The 24,665-nt window shown below is 50.6% G+C and overlaps 1 protein-coding gene across 1 annotated transcript in view; it reads right to left on the bottom strand.

Moving 5' to 3' along the window:
* Nucleotides 1-284: 284 nt before the first annotated feature.
* PHLPP1 (PH domain and leucine rich repeat protein phosphatase 1) overlaps nucleotides 285-24,665 on the bottom strand; it is a 232,283-nt gene continuing 207,902 nt past the window's right edge. The window contains exons 13-17 of the mRNA XM_069569000.1: nucleotides 21,569-21,699; nucleotides 18,290-18,394; nucleotides 9,313-9,507; nucleotides 4,991-5,219; nucleotides 285-2,320 (exon numbers count right to left, since the gene is read on the bottom strand). Coding sequence (XP_069425101.1) covers nucleotides 1,208-2,320; nucleotides 4,991-5,219; nucleotides 9,313-9,507; nucleotides 18,290-18,394; nucleotides 21,569-21,699 — 1,773 coding nt within the window. The 3' untranslated portion in view covers nucleotides 285-1,207. The remainder of the gene's footprint in view (nucleotides 2,321-4,990; nucleotides 5,220-9,312; nucleotides 9,508-18,289; nucleotides 18,395-21,568; nucleotides 21,700-24,665) is intronic.

Genomic DNA, 24,665 nt, shown 5'->3' with positions numbered 1-24,665 from the left:
TTCCTGGGATCTCCTCTATGCAACCTTATCCCCCTTTTAATATCTACTCTACACAGTAACAACCAGAAATGGAAACGCTGTAAACCAGCTACACATATTGTTAACTATAGGCTGGATGTCACTACCTTCATTCAAGGTAGTTTAACTTGTTATTTTCTCTTCAAAAGAAAAAAATCAAAGACGGAAGCACCAGATAACCCCAAAGCTCATTCCAAACCCAAGCCGGGCGTGATCATCTGTTAGACACACCTGGCTTCCCGGACAAAAGCAGATGGGTCCAGGACTTGTAAATTCCGTATTTATTATACCAAAATTACGACATGTGCGTTTGTGCATCTTGCTTTAATGTAACTCTCGGTATGTAAAGGATCTATTACCCATGCATGCTGACGGCGGCAGCGGTAAGGAACACAGCTGAAAAGTGTCTGCAAAAGGGGCTGGGCGGGAACAGGAGAGGAGGAGGAGAGGGGCAGCAGCCCCTGGGGGGCAGGTCCCTTCCAGCGGCTCAGGGCCCCTCACCTGAAGGCAGTGCCCTCAGCAGGGCTCGGGCGCACCACAGGGGACCGTGTGGGTGTGGGGACGGAGGGGAGCCAGTCGTTCAGTCTGTGTCCCTCGCGCCAAAGCTACACCACTTCTGAAGCATCACTATACAACATGGAGCTATTTACAATAGAAATTTCTCAATCAACGGTTCTCTCAGAGAAAATTAGTGACTCCCAGTGACTTCAGTCACCCGGCAGAGTGAACAACTCCTAGGAGTTAGTCTCCATTCTCTACAGACGCCTATCGTCTTCAAGACAAAGCGAGGAACCCAGAACAGCAGAAAACAAGAAAACGCCTCCCCCAGGAAGAAACACAGAATCACAATCTTACTAAGTCATTTAGCCCTGGCAACCTGCCTTGCCTTCCACACACAGAGAACAAAAAAGCCATTTAAAAAACATTACATTACCGCTAACGGTTTCTCTGTAATATATTAAACCTTTTGTTTTTCGTCTTTACACATCTGATACGTTAGGGGAAGAGGTTAACAAATTGAAATCATATGGGTAGAGCATCACTTGAAGAGAAGTGGTAATTATTATTTTTTTTGAACAGCCAACAGAAGGGGCGCCTGCGGCCGCGGAGGCGCCTTTGGCCGCGGAGGCGCCTTTGGCCGCGGAGGCGCCTGCGGCCGGCGGCGGCCGGGCCTGCGGGCCCCGGGCCGTCAGAGCGGCGTGTCGCAGCGGCAGTCCGCCGGCTCCGCGGGGCCCGGGCGCGGCGGCGCGGGCGGCCGCTGCCTCATCATCTCCTTCACCTCCTCTTCCAGCTCCGGGGGGATGATGAGCTGGTCGTCGGGGTCCGGCTGCGCCGGGGCCGCGAAGTACCCGCCCGGCCTGCGCAGCGGCGCGTCGGCGGCCACCTCGATCACATTGTGGCTGCGCTCCTGGGGGGCCACGGAGCCGTTTCCCCGCCGGCGCCCCATGGTCCCCGCGGCCCCGTCCGCGCGCCGCGCCGCGCCCGGCTCGTCCTCTGCGGCGCCCGCGCCCTCGGCGGCGGCCTCGGGCGGCGGGCCGGGTGCGGGCGGCCGCCGGAGCTCCCCGTCCCTGGCGCGGCCACAGTGGATGTCCACCGCCACCTCCACGCGGCTGCCGTTGCTGAACACGCCCTCGATGGGCTCCTCATCGTCGCTGTCCAGCCCGTTGTCCGAGAAGGCGCTGGAGAAGGTGGCGCTGGACAGCTGCCGCTGGAAGGCGCCAGGCGCGCCCCCGGGGTGCAGCGCACAGCGGGGCTCGCCGGGGCCAGCGGGGCTGCCCTCGACCAGCACGCCCGGTGGCGGCGGCTCGTCCGAGGCCGTGGAGCCCACCTCGCTGCTCATTTCCGACGTGGACAGCTCGCTGCTCATCTCAGAGGTCAGCCCGCTGCTGGAGGAGGGCGCGCCCAGCCCGTCGGCCGGCCGCTCCCGGACAGCCATGCCTGCGGCGGGCGCGAAGATGCTGGGGCTGGGCGGCGGCAAGGCAGCCAGCTCACAGCAGCAGAAGCTGTCCTCGGGAACGCTGAGCTGCACGACCACCGCACTCACGCTCTCGCGGCAGCCGTAGCTCTGCGCCAGGGTGCAGAGCTTCTTGGCGGCGGCCAGCGCGTCAGGCACGCTGCGCACGGCGCCCACGGCCTCCTCCACAGACAGGCTGTCCCACAGCCCCTTGCTGCCCAGGATGAAGAACTCGTCCTGCGGGCTCAAGGCCACTGACTGCACGTGCGGGCGGGGCACCACGCTGGGGTGCAGGAAGGTGTAGCCCAGGATGCGCGTGGACTCAGTCACTCCGTTCACTTTGCCGTCCTGGAAAGAGAGGGGTTGCCAAGCAGACGTTACCACCGAGAGTTGGGGGCGGGGCTCCTGCCTGGGGGAAGCTCCGGGGCCTGCCTGTCCGCCTCCTGTGAGGGGCTCCCGGCCACCTGTCATCAGAACCTGGGGACGGCAGGGAGCAGGAGGGACACGTGGAAAGCGCTTCATGCCTTCCCTGTGCTGGGACCTGTCCGTTCCAAAGCACACCGTCATCTGGCTGAGTCAGCAACACGGTCTGATCAGCATCTCTGGCAACGCACAGGGGTCCGGGGGAAGGGCCTGCTGAGCCACCTGGGGGGGCGGCAGACCCTCCCAGGCAGGTACCATTCAGAGTGATGGCCCTCATCTGAGACCACTGCCCACAGCTCAGCAACCAGCAGGTGTGGGGAGGTCCAGAAGCGGGCAGAGTTTTAAACTGAAGGAGGCTGAAACAAATTGCTGGGGAGATCCCAGTGAGACTAGGTAGGGAGAAGTGAAGTGTTTGGAGAGGCAGACACTTATTCAAGGAGAAAGGCGGCTTCTATAATTCCTGAGCTGACTTTGCTGGCAGCAAATGGAGACGGTGATGCCTCCCGCTTCAGTCCAGCTGGGTGCCCACCATCTGAACCATGAACCAAAGTTTCAGACCGTTTGCCAGTAAAAAGCTTTTACTCTGCGGCTGAAGCGAGGAGCCCTGGTATAACTGCTTGGTTCTTGATTCTTCAAGTTCTTCTGCAGAAACGGTTAATCTCTGCACCATGTGCTGTTGAGCACGGGACTCAATGCACAGTTAACAGTGTAACTCGGTCCCATCTGAGACTCTTCGCTCCCTACATGGCGTCTAGTGTCCACTTCAGTCCTCTCTGCTCTCAGAACAGGAGGGGCCTGGGGTCGAGAGGAAGACTCCTTTCCCAGACTCCCACGGTAGGTCCTGAGTTGTCTTCCTCACGGCCCTGGGCGAGCCTTCCTGGAGTCAGTCTCTCTCTACTGACTGCAGACCTCCACCACTGTCCACCTGGACATCACACGGCTCCTCGGGCTTTACTGACAAGCGAGACTGGACACCTCCTGTGGGCAGACAAGGGAATCACGTCGACAGCACCTATCCGTTTCAGGCACACAGAGGTGACCCCCACTGCAGGGTGAGCGTGTGAACAGAGTCCAGCTCTTCCAGCCCGTTCTGGAGGCTGTGCCGCAAGCAGCCTTCGGTGCCACAGCCCGACGGCCTTTCTCAGCAGCGGCACTTGGACCTTCCGGGCCAAAGACTGTGCTGTGGGGCCGCCCCGCACCGTGGAGGCTCAGAGGGGCCGCCCCGCACCGTGGAGGCTCAGAGGGGCCGCCCGGCACCGTGGGATGCTCAGCAGCGTCCCCGGCTTCTCCCTGGGCGTCCCTGGTGGCTCAGACGGTAAAGAATCTGCTGGCAATGAGGGAGGAGACCAGGGTTTGATCCCTGGGTCGGGAAGATCTACTGGAGAAGGAAATGGCAACTCACTCCTGGAGAATCCCAGAGACAGAGGAGCCTGGCGGGCTATAGTCCGTGGAGTCGCAAACAGTCAGATAAGACTGAGCGACTAACACACAGGCGCACACACTGGCTTCTACTGGCTACGTGCCGAAAGCATGCACTCTCCACCCCAGTTGTGACAACAAAAATGTCCTCAGACATTACCAAGTGTCCGTGGTGTTGATGGGGGAATGGCCCCTGGCTGAGAACCACTCACCGCCTTATTTGCGTGCAGCAGGAGGCACGGACTGAAGTAACAACTAGTTAATTCACACTGATACGTACACCGGCCTCGGAAGCCAGACAGACGCCTCGCCACGCCTGCTTCACCCAGGAGGAAGCCGAGGCGCCGAGGTTGAAAGGTGACAGCCTGCAGGGCCCAGAGCCAGGAGGAGAGGAGGGCAGGCAGTGTGACCTCTGCGGGCCTGAGCCCTCTGCGGGCGCCCTGAGGAAAAGACAGGATGACCGTCCGGCTCTGACGTGGAGAGGGCACCAGGCCTGAGCCCCCTGCGGGCGCCCTGAGGAAAAGACAGGATGACCGTCCGGCTCTGACGTGGAGAGGGCACCAGGCCTGAGCCCCCTGCGGGCGCCCTGAGACACAGCCAGAATGACCGCCTGGCCCGACGTGGAGAGGCCGCCGGGCCTGAGCCCCCAGTGGGCGCCCTGAGAAGGGGACGGGGTGACCACCCAGCCTGACACGGAGAGGCTGCTGGGCCTGAGCCCCGTGTGGGTGCCCCAAGGATAAGATGGGGTGACCACCCAGCCTGATGCAGAGAGGCCACCAGGCCTGAGCCCTCTGCTGGCGCCCCGAGGATGGGACAGGGTGACTGCCCGGCCCTACGCAGGGCCTGAGCCCCACTGCGGGCGCCCTGAGGAACAGCCAGGATGACCGGCCGGCCCCGACGTAGAGAGGCTGCTGGGCCTGAGCCCCCAGCGGGCGCCCTGAGGAACAGCCAGGATGACTGCCCGGCCCCGACGTGGAGAGGCCGCTGGGCCCTGTACTGTATTCTGCACGTATGATGACTCAGGCACGTCACACGCAGCCTGCTCTGTGATGCTGTGGATCCGGACCTGTCATCTCGGATCAGCTCCGGCGTCTACAGGACGCCGACGGAGATGCTCCCCGGCCGGTCCCGCAGCCCCCTCCCGGCCCCGCCCAACCTGAGGGAGACAGCCCTCACCTCGGTGATGATGGCCTTGTGCCGCTTGATTCTCTGCAGCTCCTCCTCGCAGCTCACGGCATACGACTTGGAGAGGGGCAGCGGCTCGCCGCTCCGGCACAGCACCGTCTGGCACTTGCCCACGTTGGCGGAGGTCAGGGTGAAGGGTCCTCCTGGGTCCCCAGGGTCGTGCCTGATGTGGCAAAGGACGGCAGCGCCTCCAAGCTTCTGCCCGGCTGTGCCCAGCTTCCTGGAGTGCAGAGACGGGGCTGAGAGACCACACCGCTGCCAGACGGCCACACGGGGCAGGGGAGCAGAGCTCGGGGCTCCACGCGGTGCCTTCACCGAAGCAGGGCCTGGCGGGCGCAGGGGAGCCCGCGACACTGGGCGCACACACAGGCACACACGCAGGGCCTGCTCCCAGCTGCGCAGGGCCGCTCTGCCACAGAAAGCCCGAGGAGCCGCTGAGGGACGAGGAGCGCTTACCCGGCTTGGTGTGGCCTGCAGCGCCCGTTTCAGTGCGGCCAAAGCCAGCGGGGGTGGCCGCGTCTCCCTCACCCTCTGCTCCCGAGAGGGGCGGGGGGGACCCAGCGCACAGGAGCAGGTGTGACCCCCCCCGACGCGTCAGAGTGGCCGATCGCGCCCCTCACGGGCTGCTTGCAGGCAGGAGCCTTCACACACTGCGCTGTTCATGTTCTTGTCCTGCACACTATGACTCTCCAGACGAATGAGGTCCATCCTCCAATGTTTACAGGAAAGACCGTCTAAGCACGAGCTCCAAAGTGCTCCTGCTCACCATTAGTCCCTCATGCACTGAATACACAAGGCACCTGCAAGTGCTGGCAATCAAAAGGTGCTCAGACCTCCGGCGGCAAGGCCCGAGGCTGGCGGAGCCTCCAGACTGACCTGGGCACAAGAGGAGCAGGAAGGTCCAGACGGACAGACCCTGCTGTTCACAAGGGCAGACCCTGAAGGTCAGGCCAGGGGCACCACAGACGGGAGCAAGGGCGGCCAGACCGCGGCATCAGACGTTGGCAGAGAGGACACAGGCTTGTTGCAAGGACCGTGTGCATCGCACACGGCCCACACCCTGCTGACCCACAGGGAAAACAAGGCAGAAAGTGGCGTGGCGGGGGTCTCTGGACCCCAGCTTGGGCACGTCTAGGCCATCAGCTCTAGGCTCTACCAGGGCAGCACGGCTTCCCTGGGGTCAGAGGCCGTGGCTCCTCCAGCCAAGCCAGACTTGGGCTGCATCTGGGAGAAGTGCAGCCAGTGACCAGGGCTTGAGAGTCTCGAGTTCTTAACGCTGACCCAGTGCTCGGGGTCTGTAAAAAGCAGGCCTGTTTGAGCTGTGTGAAGGGTGTGTGTGTGGTGTGTGTGTATAATATGTGTTTGCTTTTTTCTGAAATAAGATGGTGGTCAAAGCAGAAAAGGAGACAGATGTAGAGACAGACGTCCCTGTCTTCTGCCTCTCGGCATTAAGGCATTTAGAGTGATGACTGGTATGTATTAAGGGCTCAGTAAACACTAGCTGCTATCAGCATCGACTGTTAACTGCACACGCCCACCGAGGTGAGCTGCGGCGAGGAACCTCACTGGGCCGCGTCTACTCAGCTCTTGAGGAGTCCTCGTGCCTGGGGGAGCTGTCGAGGCTTCTCCGGGGCAGCGTTCCGCAGCGGACACTTTCGGTAGCCCTGCTGCAAAGATACTTCCCCTGGCAGATTATCAAGGGAGAGAGAAAGAAGAGAAGCAGGAAAGATCGTCTCTGCTCCTGTGGCCTTGAAGCACTCTCTGCTTCCTGGTCCCACAGGGTCACGTGTCTGCAGTGCAACACCAACAGGCACGTCCTTCACAACCTACAAAGCCTTTAAAGCGACAAAGAGCAAGCAACGCTGTGAACGTGGGAATGCTCACGACACTCAGCCCTCAGAGTTAGAAACAACATACTACAACTTCCACGGCGACCAGAACCTCTAGGGAAAGGCCTATGACTCTTCTCGTAACAGTGTCTTGAACAGGGCTTCCCAGGTGGCTCAGTGGTAAAGAACCTGCCTGCCAGCACAGAAGATGCAAGAGATGTGGCTTTGATCCCTGGGTTGGGAACATCCCCTGGAGAAGGAAATGGTAACCCACTTCAGTCTTTTTGCTGGAACATCCTATGGACAGAAGAGCCTGGTGGGCTGTGCAGTCCATGGAGCTGCAAAGAGTTGGACACAACTGAGCAGATGCATGCACACAAACACACACACACACAAACACAGACACACACATAGATATAGATACACACACATAGACACACACACAGACACACACAAACACACAGACACACAGACACACACATATAGATACACACACACAGAGACACACACACAAACACACACACAGAAACACGCACACACAGAGACACACACACAGACACACACAAAGAAACACAGACACACATACACACAGACACACACATATAGATACACACAGACACACACACAGAGACACACATACAGAGACACACACAAACACACAGACACACAGAAACAGACACACACAGACACAGACACAGAAAGACACACACAGACACACAAAGAAACACAGACACACAGACACATAGAAACAGACACGTGCACAGACACAAACACACAGACACACACACACAGACACACACATATAGATACACACACAGACACACACAGACACAAACACACAGACACACACACACAGACACACACATATAGATACACACACAGACACACACAGACACAAACACACAGACACACACACACAGACACACACATATAGATACACACACAGACACACACAGACACAAACACACAGACACACACAGACACACACATATACACACACAGACACACACACAGAAACAGACACACACACAGACACACTGACACACACACAGACACACAAACACACAGAAACAGACACGTGCACAGACACATAGAAACACACACACAGACACACAAACACACACACACAAACACAGAAACAGACACATGCACACACAGACACACAGACACAAACACACAGACACACAGATACACACAGACACAGAAACACAGACAGACACACACACAGAAACAGACACACACAGACACACACACAGACACATATATAGATACACACACACAGACACACACACAAAGACACACACACAGACACACAAAAACACAGACACACTGACACACACAGACACAAACACACACAAACACAGAAAGACACGCGCACACACAGACACACACAGACACAAAAACACACAGACACACACACACACAGACACATAGATATAGATATACACACAGACACAGACACACAGACACACACACAAAAACACACGCAGACACACACAGACACAGACACACACACACAAAAACACAGACACAGAAACACACGCACACAGACAGACACACACAGACACATACAAAGAAACACACACACAGACACACAGAGACACACACAAACACACAGACACACACACAAACACACGCACACACAGACACACAGACACACACACACACAAAGAAACACAGACACACAGACACAGAAACAGACACACACACACACACAGAAACAGACACACAGATATAGATACACACACAGACACACACACACAGACACACAGAGACACACACAGACACACACAAACGCACAGAAACAGACACACACACACAGAAACACACGCACACAGACACACAGACACAGAGACACACACAGACACACACAAAGAAACACAGACACACAGATAGATATAGATACACAGACACACAGAGGCACACACACAGACACACACAGACACACAGAAACACACGCACACACACAGACACCGAGAGAGACACACACAGACACACACAAAGAAACACAGACACACAGACACAGAAACAGACACACAGACACACACATAGACACACAGAAACACACACACACACAGACACACACACACAGACACACAAAAAGACACACAGACATAGACACACACACAGACACACAAACAGACACACTGACACACAAACACAGACACACAGAAACAGACACACGCACACACAGACACAAACACACAGACACACACAGACACACAAAGAAACACACAGACACAGACACAGACATATACACACACAGACACACACACATAGATACACACAAACACACACAGACACACAGACACAGACACACAGAAACAGACACACACACAACCACAGACAGACAGACAGACACACAGACACACACAGACACACACAGACACACACACACACCACGGGCAGAATGACCTCACTCCTGGCCTCTGCCAGTGCGACTGGGAGCAGGGATGAGGCCCGCCGCGGGGCCGGAGGCGCTACCTCTGCATGACGAGGAAGGTGTTCACCATGCACTCCTCCCCGCTCCGCGACCTCTGCAGCTCCTCGGCCAGGATGTCGCTCATGGTGCACTGCAGCAGGTTGGGCACCTCCACGTTGCGGTCCCCGTCAAACACACCGTACAGGGCCTCCCGGTTGTCGCGGAAGTTATTCACCGACAGGGCTGCCACACACAACCTGCAAGGCAAAAGCGCTTTGTGCTCAGTCAGCTCATCTTTTCTTCTCCACGCCCAACCCAACTGTGGTTCTTCTCCCATTTGCATAATCCAGTCTTGTCTCCTTCTTCGTGACTCTGAGCAGATTAAGAGCAGGTAATACTTTGGCTACTTGATATGAAGAGCCAACTGATTAGAAAAGACCCTGATGCTGGGAAAGACTGAAGGCAGATGGAGAAGCAGGTGTCAGAGGATGAGATGGTTAGACAGCATCACCAACTCAATGGGCAGGAATCTGAGCAAACTCCGGAAAATGAAGAGGAGGAGCCTGGTGTGCTGCAGTCCACGATGCGGCAAAGAGCTGGGCCTGACTGGGTGACTGAACGACAAGGCAGAACTACCCCGGCTCATTTACACCAACTAACTTCTGTGAGCGAAGAAAAACGGTGAGCACACACTACGCTCCATGGCTTTCCCCCACTCTCTTCTTCTGAGGATTTCATTTTTAAATAGCACTGAAAGACTGTAAGAGGCACGGGGAATTACACCAGATTATGAATGCGTATGTCCACATTCTTTCACAAAACATTCATTAAGGAAAACTTCCACAAGGAGCAAAAACGGAGTCACAACTGAAACACTGGGAAAGTAAAGGAAACGTGTACGCTGGCGGGAAACAAGCTGCACGGGTGTTCCGGAGACCTGCAGTCTCTCCGCTCAGACTGCTTCCATGGAGGGCACCTGTGTGCCATACACTCTCTAAAACGGAAAAATGCCTGGGGGAGAAACAAAAAGCCAGGCCATTAATAAGTGGGGAGATGACTTCAGGCAGCCTAACACACAGGGAACTGGAGTCTTCAGAAAAGAAGAGAGACAGGCAGAAAAATGTTTTGAAGAATTAATAAAGATATTTCAAATCAGATGAAAATGACAAACTTACAGATACAAGAAGCTCAACAAACAGCAAGCAAAAGCAAGTAGAAAAAGCTTAACTGAGGCAAATCAAAATCAAATTGCTGAAAAGCAGGGATAAAGGCAGGGGTGGGGGAAGTCTAAGAGCCACTTCCTTAGTTCCCAGAAATCTCAGGGCCGTGAGGGGCGGCGGCCCAGAGGAGCAACCCCACGTCCAAGGAGTGATGGCTGCGCAGGTGCAGGAGGGCCGAGAGGAGCCACTCCACATTCAAGGTCAGGAGGGGCGGCAGTGAGGAGATACCCCTCGTCCAAGGTAAGGAGCAGCGGCTGCGCTTTGCTGGAGCAGCCGTGAAGAGATACCCCACGTCCAAGGTAAGAGAAACCCAAGTAAGACGGTAGGTGTTATGAGAAGGCACCAGAGGGCAGACACACTGAAACCATACTCACAGAAATTTAGTCAATCTAACCACACGGAAAACAGCCTTGTCTAACCCAATGAAACGAAGCCATGCCCTGTGGGGCCAGCTTGAGAACGCCATGAATAGTATGAAAAGGCAAAATGGTAGGATACTGAAAGAGGAACTCCCCAGGTCAGTAGGCGCCCAATATGCTACTGGAGATCAGTGGAGAAATAACTCCAGAAAGAATGAAGGGATGGAGCCAAAGCAAAAACAATACCCAGCTGTGGATGTGACTGGTGATAGAAGCAAGGTCCAATCCTGTAAAGAGCAATACTGCATAGGAACCTGGAATGTCAGGTCCATGAATCAAGGCAAATTGGAAGTTGTCAAACAAGAGATGGCAAGAGTGAATGTCGACATTGTAGGAATCAGCGAACTAAAATGGACTGAAATGGGTGAATTTAACTCAGATGACCATTATATCTACTACTGCGGGCAGGAATCCCTCAGAAGAAATGGAGTAGCCATCATGGTCAATAAAAGAGTCCGAAATGCAGTACTTGGATGCAATCTCAGAAATGACAGAATGATCTCTGTTTGTTTCCAAGGCAACCATTCAATATCACAGTAATCCAAGTCTATGCCCCAACCAGTAATGCTAAAGAAGCTGAACGGTTGTATAAAGACCTACAAGACCTTTTAGAACTAACACCCACAAAAGATGTCCTTTTCATTATAGGGGACTAGAATGCAAAAGTAGGAAGTCAAGAAACACCTGGAATAACAGGCAAATTTGGCCTTGGAATGTGGAATGAAGCAGGGCAAAGGCTAATAGAGTTTTGCCAAGAGAACGCAGTGCTCATAGCAAACACCCTCTTCCAACAACACAAGAGAAGACTCTACACATGGACATCACCAGATGGTCAATACTGAAATCAGATTGATTATATTCTTTGCAGCCAAAGATGGAGAAGCTCTATACAGTCAGCAAAAACAAGACTAGGAGCTGACTGTGGCTCAGATCATGAACTCCTTATTGCCAAATTCAGACTTAAATTGAAGAAAGTAGGGAAAACCACTAGACCATTCAGGTATGACCTCAATCATATGCCTTATGATTATACAGTGGAAGTGAGAAATAGATTTAAGGGCCTAGATCTGATAGATAGTGCCTGATGAACTATGGAATGAGGTTCGTGACATTGTACAGGAGACAGAGATCAAGACCATCCCCATGAAAAGAAATGCAAAAAGCTAAATGGCTGTCTGGGGAGGCCTTACAAATAGCTGTGAAAAGGAGAGAAGCGAAAAGCAAAGGAGAAAATGAAAGATATAAGCATCTGAAAGCAGAGTTCCAAAGAACAGCAAGAAGAGATAAGAAAGCCTTCCTCAGTAATCAATGCAAAGAAATAGAGGAAAACAATAGAATGGGAAAGACTGGAGATCTCTTCAAGAAAATTAGAGATACCAAGGGAACTTTCATGCAAAGATGGGCTCGATAAAGGACAGAAATGGTATGGACCTAACAGAAGCAGAAGATATTAAGAAGAGGTGGCAAGAATACACGGAAGAACTGTACAAAAAAGATCTTCACAACCCAGATAATCATGATGACGTGATCACTAATCTAGAGCCAGACACCCTGGAATGTGAAGTCAAGTGGGCCTTAGGAAGCATCATTATGAACAAAGCTAGTGGAGGTGATGGAATTCCAGTTGAGCTGTTACAAATCCTGAAAGATGATGCTGTGAAAGTGCTGCATTCAATATGCCAGCAAATTTGGAAAACTCAGCAGTGGCCACAGGACTGGAAAAGGTCAGTTTTCATTCCAATCCCAAAGAAAGGCAATGCCAAAGAATGCTCAAACTACCGCACAATTGCACTCATCTCACATGCTAGTAAAGTAATGCTCAAAATTCTCCAAGCCAGGCTTCAGCAATACGTGAACCGTGAACTCCCTGGTGTTCAAGCTGGTTTTAGAAAAGGCAGAGGAACCAGAGATCAAATTGCCAACATCCGCTGGATCATGGAAAAAGCAGAGAGTTCCACAAAAACGTCTATTTCTGCTTTATTGACTATACCAAAGCCTTTGACTGTGTGGATCACAATAAACTGTGGAAAATTCTGAAAGAGATGGGAATACCAGACCACCTGACCTGCCTCTTGAGAAACCTATATGCAGGTCAGGAAGCAACAGTTAGACCTGGACATGGAACAACAGACTGGTTCCAAATAGGAAAAGGAGTATGTCAAGGCTGTATAATGTCACCCTGCTTATTTAGCTTATATGTAGAGTACATCATGAGAAATGCTGGGCTGGAGGAAGCACAAGCTGGAATATAGCTTGCCGGGAGAAATATCAGTAACCTCAGATATGCAGATGACACCACCCTTATGGCAGAAAGTGAAGAGGAGCTAAAAAGCCTCTTGATGAAAGTGAAAGAGGAGAGTGAAAAAGTTGGCTTAAAGCTCAACATTCAGAAAATGAAGATCAGGGCATCTGGTCCCATCACTTCATGGGAAATAGATGGGCAAACAGTGGAAACAGCAGCAGACTTCATTTTTCTGGGCTCTAAAATCACTGCAGATGGTGATTGCAGCCATGAAATTAAAAAGATGCTTACTCCTTGGAAGGAAAGTTATGACCAACCTAGATAGCATATTCAAAAGCAGAGACATTATTTTGCCAACAAAGGTCCGTCTAGTCAAGGCTATGGTTTTTCCTGTGGTCATGTATGGATGTGAGAGTTGGACTGTGAAGAAAGCTGAGCGCTGAAGAATTGATGCTTTTGAACTGTGGTGTTGGAGAAGACTCTTGAGAGTCCCTTGGACTGCAAGGAGATCCAACCAGTCCATCCTAAAGGAGATCAGCCCTGGGATTTCTTTGGAAGGAATGATGCTAAAGCTGAAGCTCCAGTACTTTGGCCACCTCATGCAAAGAGTTGACTCATTGGAAAAGACTCTGATGCTGGGAGGGATTGGGGGCAGGGGAAGGGGACGACAGAGGATGAGATGGCTGGATGGCATTACGGACTCGATGGACGTGAGTCTGAGTGAACTCCGGGAGTTGGTGATGGACAGGGAGGCCTGGCGTGCTGCGATTCATGGGGTCGCGAAGAGTTGGACACGACTGAGCGACTGGACTGAACTGGGGGGCAGAGGCAAAGCGTGTCCTGCACGGAACCAAGGAGCAGAGACAGCAGGGCTCTCGTCCTGAAACAGGGCGGAAGACGGAGCAGCAGCGTCTTCAAGACTGACACGGAGATTGTCACCCTTGCTTCCTAAACCAGTGAGAACAGCTTCCGAAGGTGAAGGTGCAAAACGGACGTTTTCAGACGCACATACGAAAGACGGCACTGCAAGAAATCGGCACTGCAAGAAATCGGAAATACGTGGAGCAGAGGAGAATGGCCCGCCCGATGGAGATCTGGTTCCACACAAACGAAGGAAGCGCATCGGAAATGACCCACAGACGAGTACAGAGAAACGCTTCCTTTTAATTTTAAATATCACGTTAGGATGGTGCTTCTCGGGACTTCCCTGGCAGTCCGTGGTTAAGACTTGACGCCTCCGCTACAGGGGGCACAGGCCTGACCCCTCATGGGGAAAGCAGGATCCCACACGCTGCACGGTGCAGCTGAAAAACAGAGGAGACAGCGGTTCAACAGGGGACCTTCTGCCCCTGGAGTCGTCTTTGCTGATAATGACTGGGATGGGGGTGATACTGGCATCCCGGGGGTAGCGGCTGAGGTGCTGCTAAATATCCTGCAATGCACAGGACACCCCATCCCTCCCCAGCTCTCCAACAACAATAATTATCTGGCTCAAAATGTCGACAATACTGAAGTGGAGAAATACTTTGGGAAATAACTGTTTAAAGTAACAACTATAATAACGTGTCCTGGGGTTGGTAACAGAAGCAAGGGTAGACCGTGACGGCGATGGCACAGAGACGAGGAGGGGGAGAGCAAGCACACAGCGTGAGCCTCTCACCCCGTATGTGAGAGGGTGAGCCGCAATGAACAAGGGCAAGGTTCACTGCAGATCCGAAGCAAGCCACACACACGCAGAGTGGAACCAGTGAGCGCAAACCCGAGAGAGAACAAGGAATAGGAAATGACCCAAAGGAACGAAGGAAAGGAGAATCAAGAACAGACGAGGCGACAGAAGGCAGACGTTACTGAACTGGCAGGTGTCAACGTAAGCATGTCAGCATTTCATTAAGTGTGAAAATGGCCTAGGCACTACCCAAAAAGGTTCAGATTATATTAAAAAGCAAGACTGAACCATATGCTAATAAGAAATATACTTTAAACATAAAGAGACAAATAGGTTAAAAGCAAAAAAGATTCGAAATGATACACAGTGGCCCCCTAAACAACACAGGTTTAAACTGCATGGGTCCACTTATATGTTAGCTTTTTTTCCCTCTAATACTACTATAGTCCTATACAATCTCTGCAAATGTGGAACCTTGGATGGAAAGGGCTAACTGTAAAGTGACGCATGGATTTCTGATGGTTGGTTGGTGCCTCGTATTCCAATGTAGTTGAAGGGTCAACTATACTATGCTACAGTAAACAAAAGGAAGCCAGAGCAGCTACATTAATATCAGACCAAATATATTTCAGCATGAAGAATATTACAGAAATAGTTACTTTATAGTGATTAAAGGGTCAGTTCATCACAACACTAACATTCTAAATGTTTATGCACTTAATAACAGAGCTCTGAAGTACATGAAGCAAAAACTGAGAGAACCACACGGAGAAACAGACAAGCCGTAATGAACAAGGTCAACCTTGGCCTTGTAATCTTGACCTTGACCCAGATAATCACAGTCTCTCAGGCGCTGACAGAAAGGCAGACAGGAAATCAGTGAGCACAGTCAAGACTTGAAAAACATTTTCAACAAACCCGATCTAAATGACAGCCTACCCGATTTTTTCCAAATGCACACAAAACATATACCATAATAAACCACGTTTTGGGCCAGAAAATGCCTTAATAATTTTAAAAGATTCAAGTGATTCAAAGCATGTTCTCCAACCACACTGGGGAAATTGGTTAGGAGGAAGTTTATAGCTCTAAATACTTAGACTATTAATACCCTAAGCTCAAATCAGTGACCCAAAATTATTCCTTAAGAAGCTAGAAATTTACAAGCACAATAAATCCAAACAAGTAGAAAATAATAAAACTAAGAGCGGAAGTCAATGAAATAGAAAACAGAAAGATAACAACAAAAAAATTCAATGAGACCAAAAGCTGGTTCTTTGAGAACATCGATAAAACTGAGAGACCTGAAGCTGATCTGATCAGGATAGAAAGAGAAACGGCGAATGAGACAGGAGGGAGAGGGGAGGCGCTACTACAGACCCTACAGACAGGAGGGAGAGGGGAGGCGCTACTACAGACCCTACAGACAGGAGGGAGAGGGGAGGCGTTACTACAGACCCTACAGAGAGGAAGGAGAGGGGAGGCGTTACTACAGACCCTACAGACAGGAGGGAGAGGGGAGGCGCTACTACAGACCCTACAGACAGGAGGGAGAGGGGAGGCGTTACTACAGACCCTACAGACAGGAGGGAGAGGGGAGGCGTTACTACAGACCCTAGGACAATGGTACATTATGGCCAACAAATTTGAAAACTAGATGAAAATGGACAAATTCTTTGACAGACATAAATTACTAAAGTTCATTCAAGAAGAAAGAGATAATCCTATATTAAAGAAATCACACATTTAGTTATAAACCAAAGAAAACTCCAGGCCCAGGTGGAATTCATTGGCAAATACTAGCAAAAATTTAGGAAGAAATAATATCAAGGCTATAGAAACTCTTCCAGAAGACTGTGGAATCCTGAAGACAAAATACTTCTCTCAACTCAGTTTATGAGGTGAGGCCAGCAATCACCCTGATATCAAAATCAGACACCACAAGAAAAAAATTACTGTGAATACAGATATAATCAACAAATTAGCAGAAGAGTGAGCCCAGCAGAATATAAAAAGGGTAATACATCACGACCACACTGAAACTCATCCTGAAAAGGCACCACGGATTCAACATTCTAAAATTGATACAATTCATTATCTCAACAGACCAAGACAGGAAAAAATACAATCACCTCAACTGATGCAGAAAAAGCCTGTAACAGAAAATCTGATGCACGTTAGAAAAACTCTTAGCAAACTAGGCATAGAAGGGACTTTTCCTAACGTGGTGAAGGAAGCCTACATCTTCTCTAATATTCCACATCACACTCTCAGGGAAAGAGGAAAGGACTGCCGAGTCAGACCCAGTGTGAGTTCCGTTCTGCTTTCTGACCCACGGAAAAGCAGCCAGTGTGGCAGCCACAGTTCCACCTTTTCCTTCCCAGGAAGGAAAGCGCCCCCGCAGTGCTCGGCCCCGGAGGCCCCTTGGAGTCCCCTGGGGAGGCTCTAACACACTCTGGTTTAATGGTCCTCGGTTGGCGAATGTTCTTCAGTGCTCCGCACCTGCCTGACTCCAATGAGCACCGAGGGCTGAAGGCTGCTAGCTCTCCTGAGGTTGTCCTGCACTTTCTGTCCCCCTCCGGCCTGCTCGCTCTGAATGCTGGGTGTTCCTGTGCCTTAGCTAACTAAATGACGACTATTCTAATTTACAGGCTCCTTGGCCTTTCTGCCACTGCTGAGCAGTCTCTCAGTCGCATCTGACTCTCTGCGACCCTTTGGACTGGAGCCCGCAAGGCTCCTCTGTCCATGGGATTCCCCAGGCAAGAATACTGGAGGGGGTTGCCATGCTCTCCTCCAGGGGATCTTCCCCCCCAGGGGTCAACCTATGTCTCCTGCATTGCAGGCGGATTCTTCACCTGCACTGATGATCAGCACCCCTTTATAAAAAGCAAGCCTGCAGAGCAGGATTACGATTCTCAAGAAACCAACATCTGCATGTGAGACAGGGAAGGTTGGTGAAAAGAGGGAAGAGAAAGGAACTTAGATGGACAGGACCTGGTGGCAAGACAAACAGCTGACATTATAGAGAGCGGACATTACACTCCTGACGAGCTGATTGAGACTGTAAAAAACAGCTCCACAGAAATGCTGTCAGCACCTTTAGGGATCGTGAGGACAATCAAGGCTACTTCTGCTGCTTTAATACCATCCCTGTTTTGCTTGATAAACAGGCTTCAGAGAAAGATAAAGGGGCTTTTCAAAAGAGTGGGGATGCGTTTCAATACTCATGCATTCTCCAAACACAGGAGTCTACAGAGACAGAATGTGTCAGTTACACCGTCTCCTAGCACCCTCTCTCACAAAGAGGGTGGTTGTGTGCCAAGCGGGGCTGAGCTAATGTTCCCGCCTAAGTCACGTGGTGGCCTCCCTCTGGGGAAGCATGCTGGAATACAGGTGGCATGGGGAAGTGTGTGCCAGCGACGGGCTTCTCTCTGCCCTGCTACGGCGGGGAGGCGGGCGGGCAGCAGTTCTCATTCCAAAGTTTCAACTTACTTGTTTTTCACCCCTGAAGCTTCGGTGTAGCCGTGGCTCCACACGGCTGGAGCTCCAGAAGCATCTCCTGCCGAAGGCTGATCAATCTTGAAACAGCGGATATTACTGATCAGAGAAACGGAGGGGCCGGGAATCATTAAAGCAGAACAGGTGCTCGTTGCTACCTTTACCTGAGAAACGAGGCGCACCGAAGCACTCTGTACTTACCGTTTCTCGCTGTGTTCGATGGGTGTGAAACGTTTATCAGCAGCAAGAACTAGCTGCTCATCGCAGTGAGACCCAAGGGGCACGCACGGAGCACGGAGCCCAGTTTCTCAGCCTCCGTGGCGGGCGCTGAGCCTCCACGCTCACCGCCCGGGGCGGCTGCACTCCGCCAGGATGAGAGGCTCTCAGCCTTGGCATGAGAACACGAACTACTGGAGATAGGTGTGTTCTCACAGCATGAAGCCCAGATGTGGAAAGAACGAAACCTGAGCTACAACCAGACTGTGCTTGGGCGACGTGAGAGAGCTCTGCAGCATTCATCCTCAAATCCAATACCTGCTCACATCACCCCCTTTAAATATTTACAAAACATTACTGGGGACTTGCCGCTCCCTGACGCTTCCAATTCTTTCCTCACGCGCACAGCCAACCGTGCTGAGACCAATATCATAAAATAAAAGAGGGTAATTCAGTAAATTTCATGTTAGCTACATATATATAAATGGGGAGACAAGTTCTTACCTCACCTTGGCTGTGGTATGCTGTAGTTGGTCCAACAGGACCCCAAACAGAAATATTAAAAGAGTAAACCCTTAAACACAGTTCATTAAAAACCAGCCTACGAGAAAGGAGTCAATGCCCAAGAACACGAAGTCATACAGATACGTAGCAGGTTCTTGAAAGGCTGCCTACCACGTGGTGAGATAAATCCCCATCTGTAAACTGCCACCAGTTTTTCCCCCGTTACTGAAGAGAAAGGGCATATAACCTCAACACCTAAACACTTCCGTCCTGAGACCAGGAATTTAAATTATCTGTTGGCACTCATTAACTCCAAAATACAATAAGCACTGAATACCTTTCCTGAAGCAGTCAACTCAGAAGTAAATCAATATCTAATAATATTAACTTTGATTCTAGAAATATTTGGTGGCAATTTCTTTGAAATTTAAAACTATTTCATTAAACAGAAGTTCCTACTCTTAATTACCAGAAAGCATTCACTCTTTCCTTTATCCTAAAAAGCTGAGAAACATAAATATCACAGATGGTGCCAATGGAAAGTTCAGAAATAAAATACCTCATTTTACATCAGTGGGATATATCTTCTTTTCAAACACATCGATAAAAGGGGTATTTAAAAAAGACCTGCTCTTGTTTGCTTCCCTTGTGACCTGGTACCAGATTTGATCCATGTACCACGGTAAGCAATGCGCTGGCTTTCCTAAGGCGTATCGCACAGCCTCTCACTGCAGTTTCTACTTACGTTTCTGAACTCTAGAGAAAAATGGAAGGTTCCTTTCTAAAGACCTTTATACTTAAAACAAACAAACAAACAAACAAACAAAAAGAACAGAGAGCCTTTAAACAATTCCATTTCCTCGCCTGATTATTACAGAAAAGAATGACCCTGTTCCCCCGACCCCAGCCCCTTCTGGTGAAGCAGCATTCATCCTCCTGAACAGCACGACCACCAGCTTCTGAAGTGAGCGGGGCGCAGACTCGTGCGCATCCTGAGGGGAGGCTGAGGGGGTCTGGGAGCTGGAGCTTAACCCCATGGAGTGGTCACTACACGGACTGACACTGCCTTGTGGAGAACAGACCGGCCAGCCCTCGACAGAGGGTCTAAGTTACACGTTAGGTGTGGGACCTCTACCAAGTGATGAAGGGGCCACAACCGTCTAGACACTGAACAGAGGGTGGCGCTTCTGCCTGAAGAGTGAGTGCCACGATGCCACTGTCTGTCACTATCCGTTTCAAGTCCGGAGCCAGAGGGCTTCACGGAGGGCGCTCTGGGCACTCTAGTAGCGTGCATTCTGCGGTAGAGAACTTAACAGGCCCTGTCCTAGGCCTGTATAACAGTGGGGTCATTCCATCATCTATATGGTTCTGCATTTTTTTCTAAGTCCATCATGAAAGTCTCCCTGTGTGATTTTATACTCACCCTAAGCGTAATCAGAAGCATCTTGATGACTATCCCTATGCCTACAATGAACAAATTTCTGATTATCTTTTAGAATAAAATTTTTACCACAGAAAACCTTGATTTAGGTATACGAATACCTTTTAAAGTCTGACACAGATAGCCAATGGCTTTTTTAAAAAGTTATATAAATGGACAATCCTCCATCAGCACTAATTTGAGGGGAAAAATGTTATCATTAAAATATTTCATTTACTATTTCCTTGATACACAATAAAGCTGCACGTTGATCTTTCCATGTAACTATCTGTACTTTATTAAACGTTAATGTCCTTTGCTTATTCTCTGCTTGAATGAGTACTTAGCATTACTGACTCATACATAACTATATATAACATAAATATCAAAACCAATCTATGCATACTGACTTCCCTTGTGATTCCCCCACGCTCTTTTTTGGCCTTAAAAGTTATTTTCTGGTTTGTGAATATATTTATATGATTTCTTCTTACTTTTAAAAATTATTTCATGTTATAGATTTAACTCTTTAATTTAGCTGGAGTTTATTTTGGTGTGCAATAGAAATTTGACTTTTATTTTTCTCCAAAGAGCTGCTTCCATTTATTAACAAATTTTTATACATTTTTAACACAAAATGACATTTGATATTTGTAAACACTAAAAGTTATCTGTATAAGGATGAAATATGTCTTGATAATCCGTATATTCTTAGTTCTGAAAAGTCATTTAAACAGTGTGTAGACCACCTCCTTTAAAGATGAAAACACTAAGGTCTGGACACCCTGAAGGGCCTGGGCCAAGGCTCTGTGTCCTGGTAGAACAGTGGAGAGGGCTGAGGTCTCCTGTGTCTTTAAATCTCCCTTTCTACTTTGCTTTCATCATTCTCATCTCCTTTTTGTCTGGACACTTTCTCAAAAACCTTCTGGGAGGACATGAGTATCCAATTATCTGAAAAAACTTTCTGGCTGTCCATCCATCTTGGTCACCTACAGACTCACAAATCCCTTCACTCCAAGTCTGAGCAGACAGACCACGTACGTCAGACGCCTCCCATCCCATTTCCTGTCTGCACCGAGCAGCAAGCATCCGCCTCAGGGAACAGGGCGGGGCAGCGCCTCACAAGGACTTACTTCAGCAGCTCCAGGGTTCTGTGATCAAGGGCGAGCCGGGGGTTTCCAGTCAGGTCCAGCTCTTGCAGCTTCGGAGGCAGGTTTTCTGGTAACGTGACTTCACTTAGCTCGTTACAGCTCAGGTCTACACACTGAAGGAAAAGTGGAAACGAGAAGACACGGCCTGCAGAAGTGGCTCACGCGGCTCTAAGGCTCTGTTGCAGGAGAATCGCTCTGACGATTCACTGCACTATGAGAGCGAAACGCAGGAACTGTGTCTGACTGCGGTTCAGCCCTAAACATTTACAACAAACCAGGGCTTCCCTGGGCTCAGACGATAAAGAGTCTGCCTGCAATGCAGGAGACCTGGGTTCACTCTCTGGGTTGGGACAATCCCCTGGAGGAGGGCATGGCAACCCACTCCAGTATTCTTGCCTGGAGAATCCTATGCACAGAGGAGCCTGGCGGGCTACAGTCCCTGGGGTTTCAGAGAGTCGGACACGACTTAGTGACTACTCCACCACCACCCTTTAACATCTGAACACAGTGTTAGAATTCTGTATCTTTCTTTAGCCTTATTATTAATATAAAAATCATAAATGTAGGTACAATTTCATTACATTTCACTTACTCTAGATCTCCACTCTCAAGAGTTCACTTGATCTAAATGTTAGTAACAGGGATGTGGCCATCTCCTCCTGTTGGCTGTTTTCCCAATTACACATGATGGCTGCATGTCACCTGGACCTGGATGAAACTCTGACAATACTGCTTCACAGTGGGCTATTCTGGTAGCATGGTCTGTATACATCAGTACAGAGAAAAGAACACATCCCACAGTGTCAATACAATCTCCTGGTGGTGATGAAACATGAGCTTAAGGACTGACAGGTGTGGGTAATGTAAAAGGCTAAACAGTTGACACACGAATTCGGAGGTCAGAGTATGTATTAAGGGGGAAGATTAAAGACATCGTGGAACATCACTGAATTTTATGATTGGTTAGCAACGTTTTTTAATGTTACCTTTAAAGATGTAAACTTTTACGATTCCATAGACATAAAATCGCTCCTTCTTTAAATTACGATTATAAACGAGTTCAGCGGGGTATCACTTATAAAGTTGGCCTTGGGGACGGCGGTGCAGATCCTAACAGCCGGGCTCACGCACCAGCCCCCCCAGGCCCACCCGGCCACCAGTCCTGAGCTCCCTGCAGCCAGTCCCTCACCGTCTACTTCCACCATCCTGTTCCGACCTCACGTCTGCCCTGAGGACGAGGGCCGCTGCCCAGCTTTGCTTTCAGCCTCCCTTCCCCCCGAGCCGCTGCTCACGGTGCTGCCAGGGCGGCTTTCTGCCGTGGCTTGTTCTACCTCATTCCACTCCAGCCTCAGTCTTTCCTCCGCCCTGCCACCCTTCAACCTGTGCCCGAGGTCCTCAGCTGGTCGGCTGTGGCCTTCAGCCCGCCTTTCAGCACCTGCCTCCTCTCACGTGCTGTCCAGCTGTCAGAGTGAATGCTCGCGCCAACCTGTTCTCACCCGTCTGTGCCTTGGCACACCGTCCCCTGTGAAGGGAACTCTTCACGCTATCCTCGCTGCGTCTCCTCCCATGTCGGGTGCGTGTTTAGCAGGCTGCACAAAGCAGAAGCTCACCGACGCTTTCACCACAAGGAGAAACAAACAGATGACTGACCACCGCGGCGCAGACAATCACTTGCTGCCTGAGTAGCTGGATGGGTCTTAATGGATCTGTTAGGGTGGGACTGCAATGTGCACGCTTAGGTTCGATTCAGTCTAGAGTAAGCGGCACTGCAAAGGAAATGGTGTGGTTTTAATGTGACTGCTTCTCCAGGAGAAGGCAACTCACCCCATTGAGGGCAGACTGAGCAGAGAGACACCCCCAGTATAGTTGTGCACGCTGAAGGAGGTGTATTCCTAAAAATCACAGGACGTTGCTATCTGGTCCCAGCCTCTGGTGTTAGCACAGATAGTGAGCGCTTTGCTTACAAGCACTATTTCCTGTTCTTTTAACAGTCTTTCACAAATGCTTGCTGACTGAATAAGCAAAAGAACTTCAATTTGTAAAAGTGTTAATTGCTCAGTTGCGTCTGACTCTTTGCAATCCCATGGACTGCAGCCCACAAGGCTCCTCTGTCCATAGGATTCTCCAGGCAGGAATACTGGACTGGGTTGCCATTCCCTTCTCCATTAATTTGTAAAGACCCTTTCTTTTAAGTTTATACACAGTATTTCTGATTTTTCTCAACTGGATTTTAGATTTAGGAAACCTTATTGGCAACATCTTGACAAAAATGACCATCAGGGTAAAACTTTTTTCGAAAAAATCCTCAATCCACCAACTACTATTCCATTCCTGCAAATAGTAAATTCCCTTAAGCACCAAAACTATTTCTAAAACCCAACTTTAATGAAATGCATCCTATATATAAGCTAAGCAATTCCTTTCCACCATTTCTTCTTGACACTGGTTATGTGTGCCCTTGGGGAGACTCAGTGGTATATCACAGAGTTACAGAACACCAGGACACCTGGGGGCATCAGTGTTACTAAGAAGACGATGGAGCCTTCACTTTTATCTTAAAACTAAAAGAAATGGTAACAGAGTAGAACACAAAATTAGCATGTAATTTTAGATCAGAAAGGAGACGTCACAGAAGTTTACAGATGACTGCAGGTCCTATTCCAGACTTCAGGGCATGTGATCTCACCTCTTCTCCCCGTGGACAGGAGACTGTCGAGACCTGGCAGTGCCCACTCCCTGTCAAGCCCTCTGAGGAGACTGTTGAGGCCTGGCAGTGCCCACTTCTCGCGAAGCCCTCTGAGGAGACTGTCGAGCCCATGGCAATGCCCACTCCCCGCCACGCTCTCTGAGGAGACTGTCGAGCCCATGGCAGTGCCCACGCCCCTCTGTGGAGACTGTTGAGACCCTGGCAGTGCCTACTCCCCGCCAAGCTCTCTGAGGAGACTGTTGAGACCTGGCAGCGCCCACTCCCCGCCACGCTCTCTGAGGAGACTGTCGAGCCCACGGCAGTGCCCACTTCCCTCTGAGGAGACTGTCGAGACCTGGCAGTGCCCACTTCCCTCTGTGGAGACTGTCGAGA

Source organism: Ovis canadensis, chromosome 23 (assembly GCF_042477335.2).
Source record: "Ovis canadensis isolate MfBH-ARS-UI-01 breed Bighorn chromosome 23, ARS-UI_OviCan_v2, whole genome shotgun sequence".
Lineage (NCBI taxonomy): Eukaryota > Metazoa > Chordata > Mammalia > Artiodactyla > Bovidae > Ovis > Ovis canadensis.
Note: the sequence above shows the minus strand (reverse complement) of the source record. Positions and strands in the feature narration are given on the sequence as shown.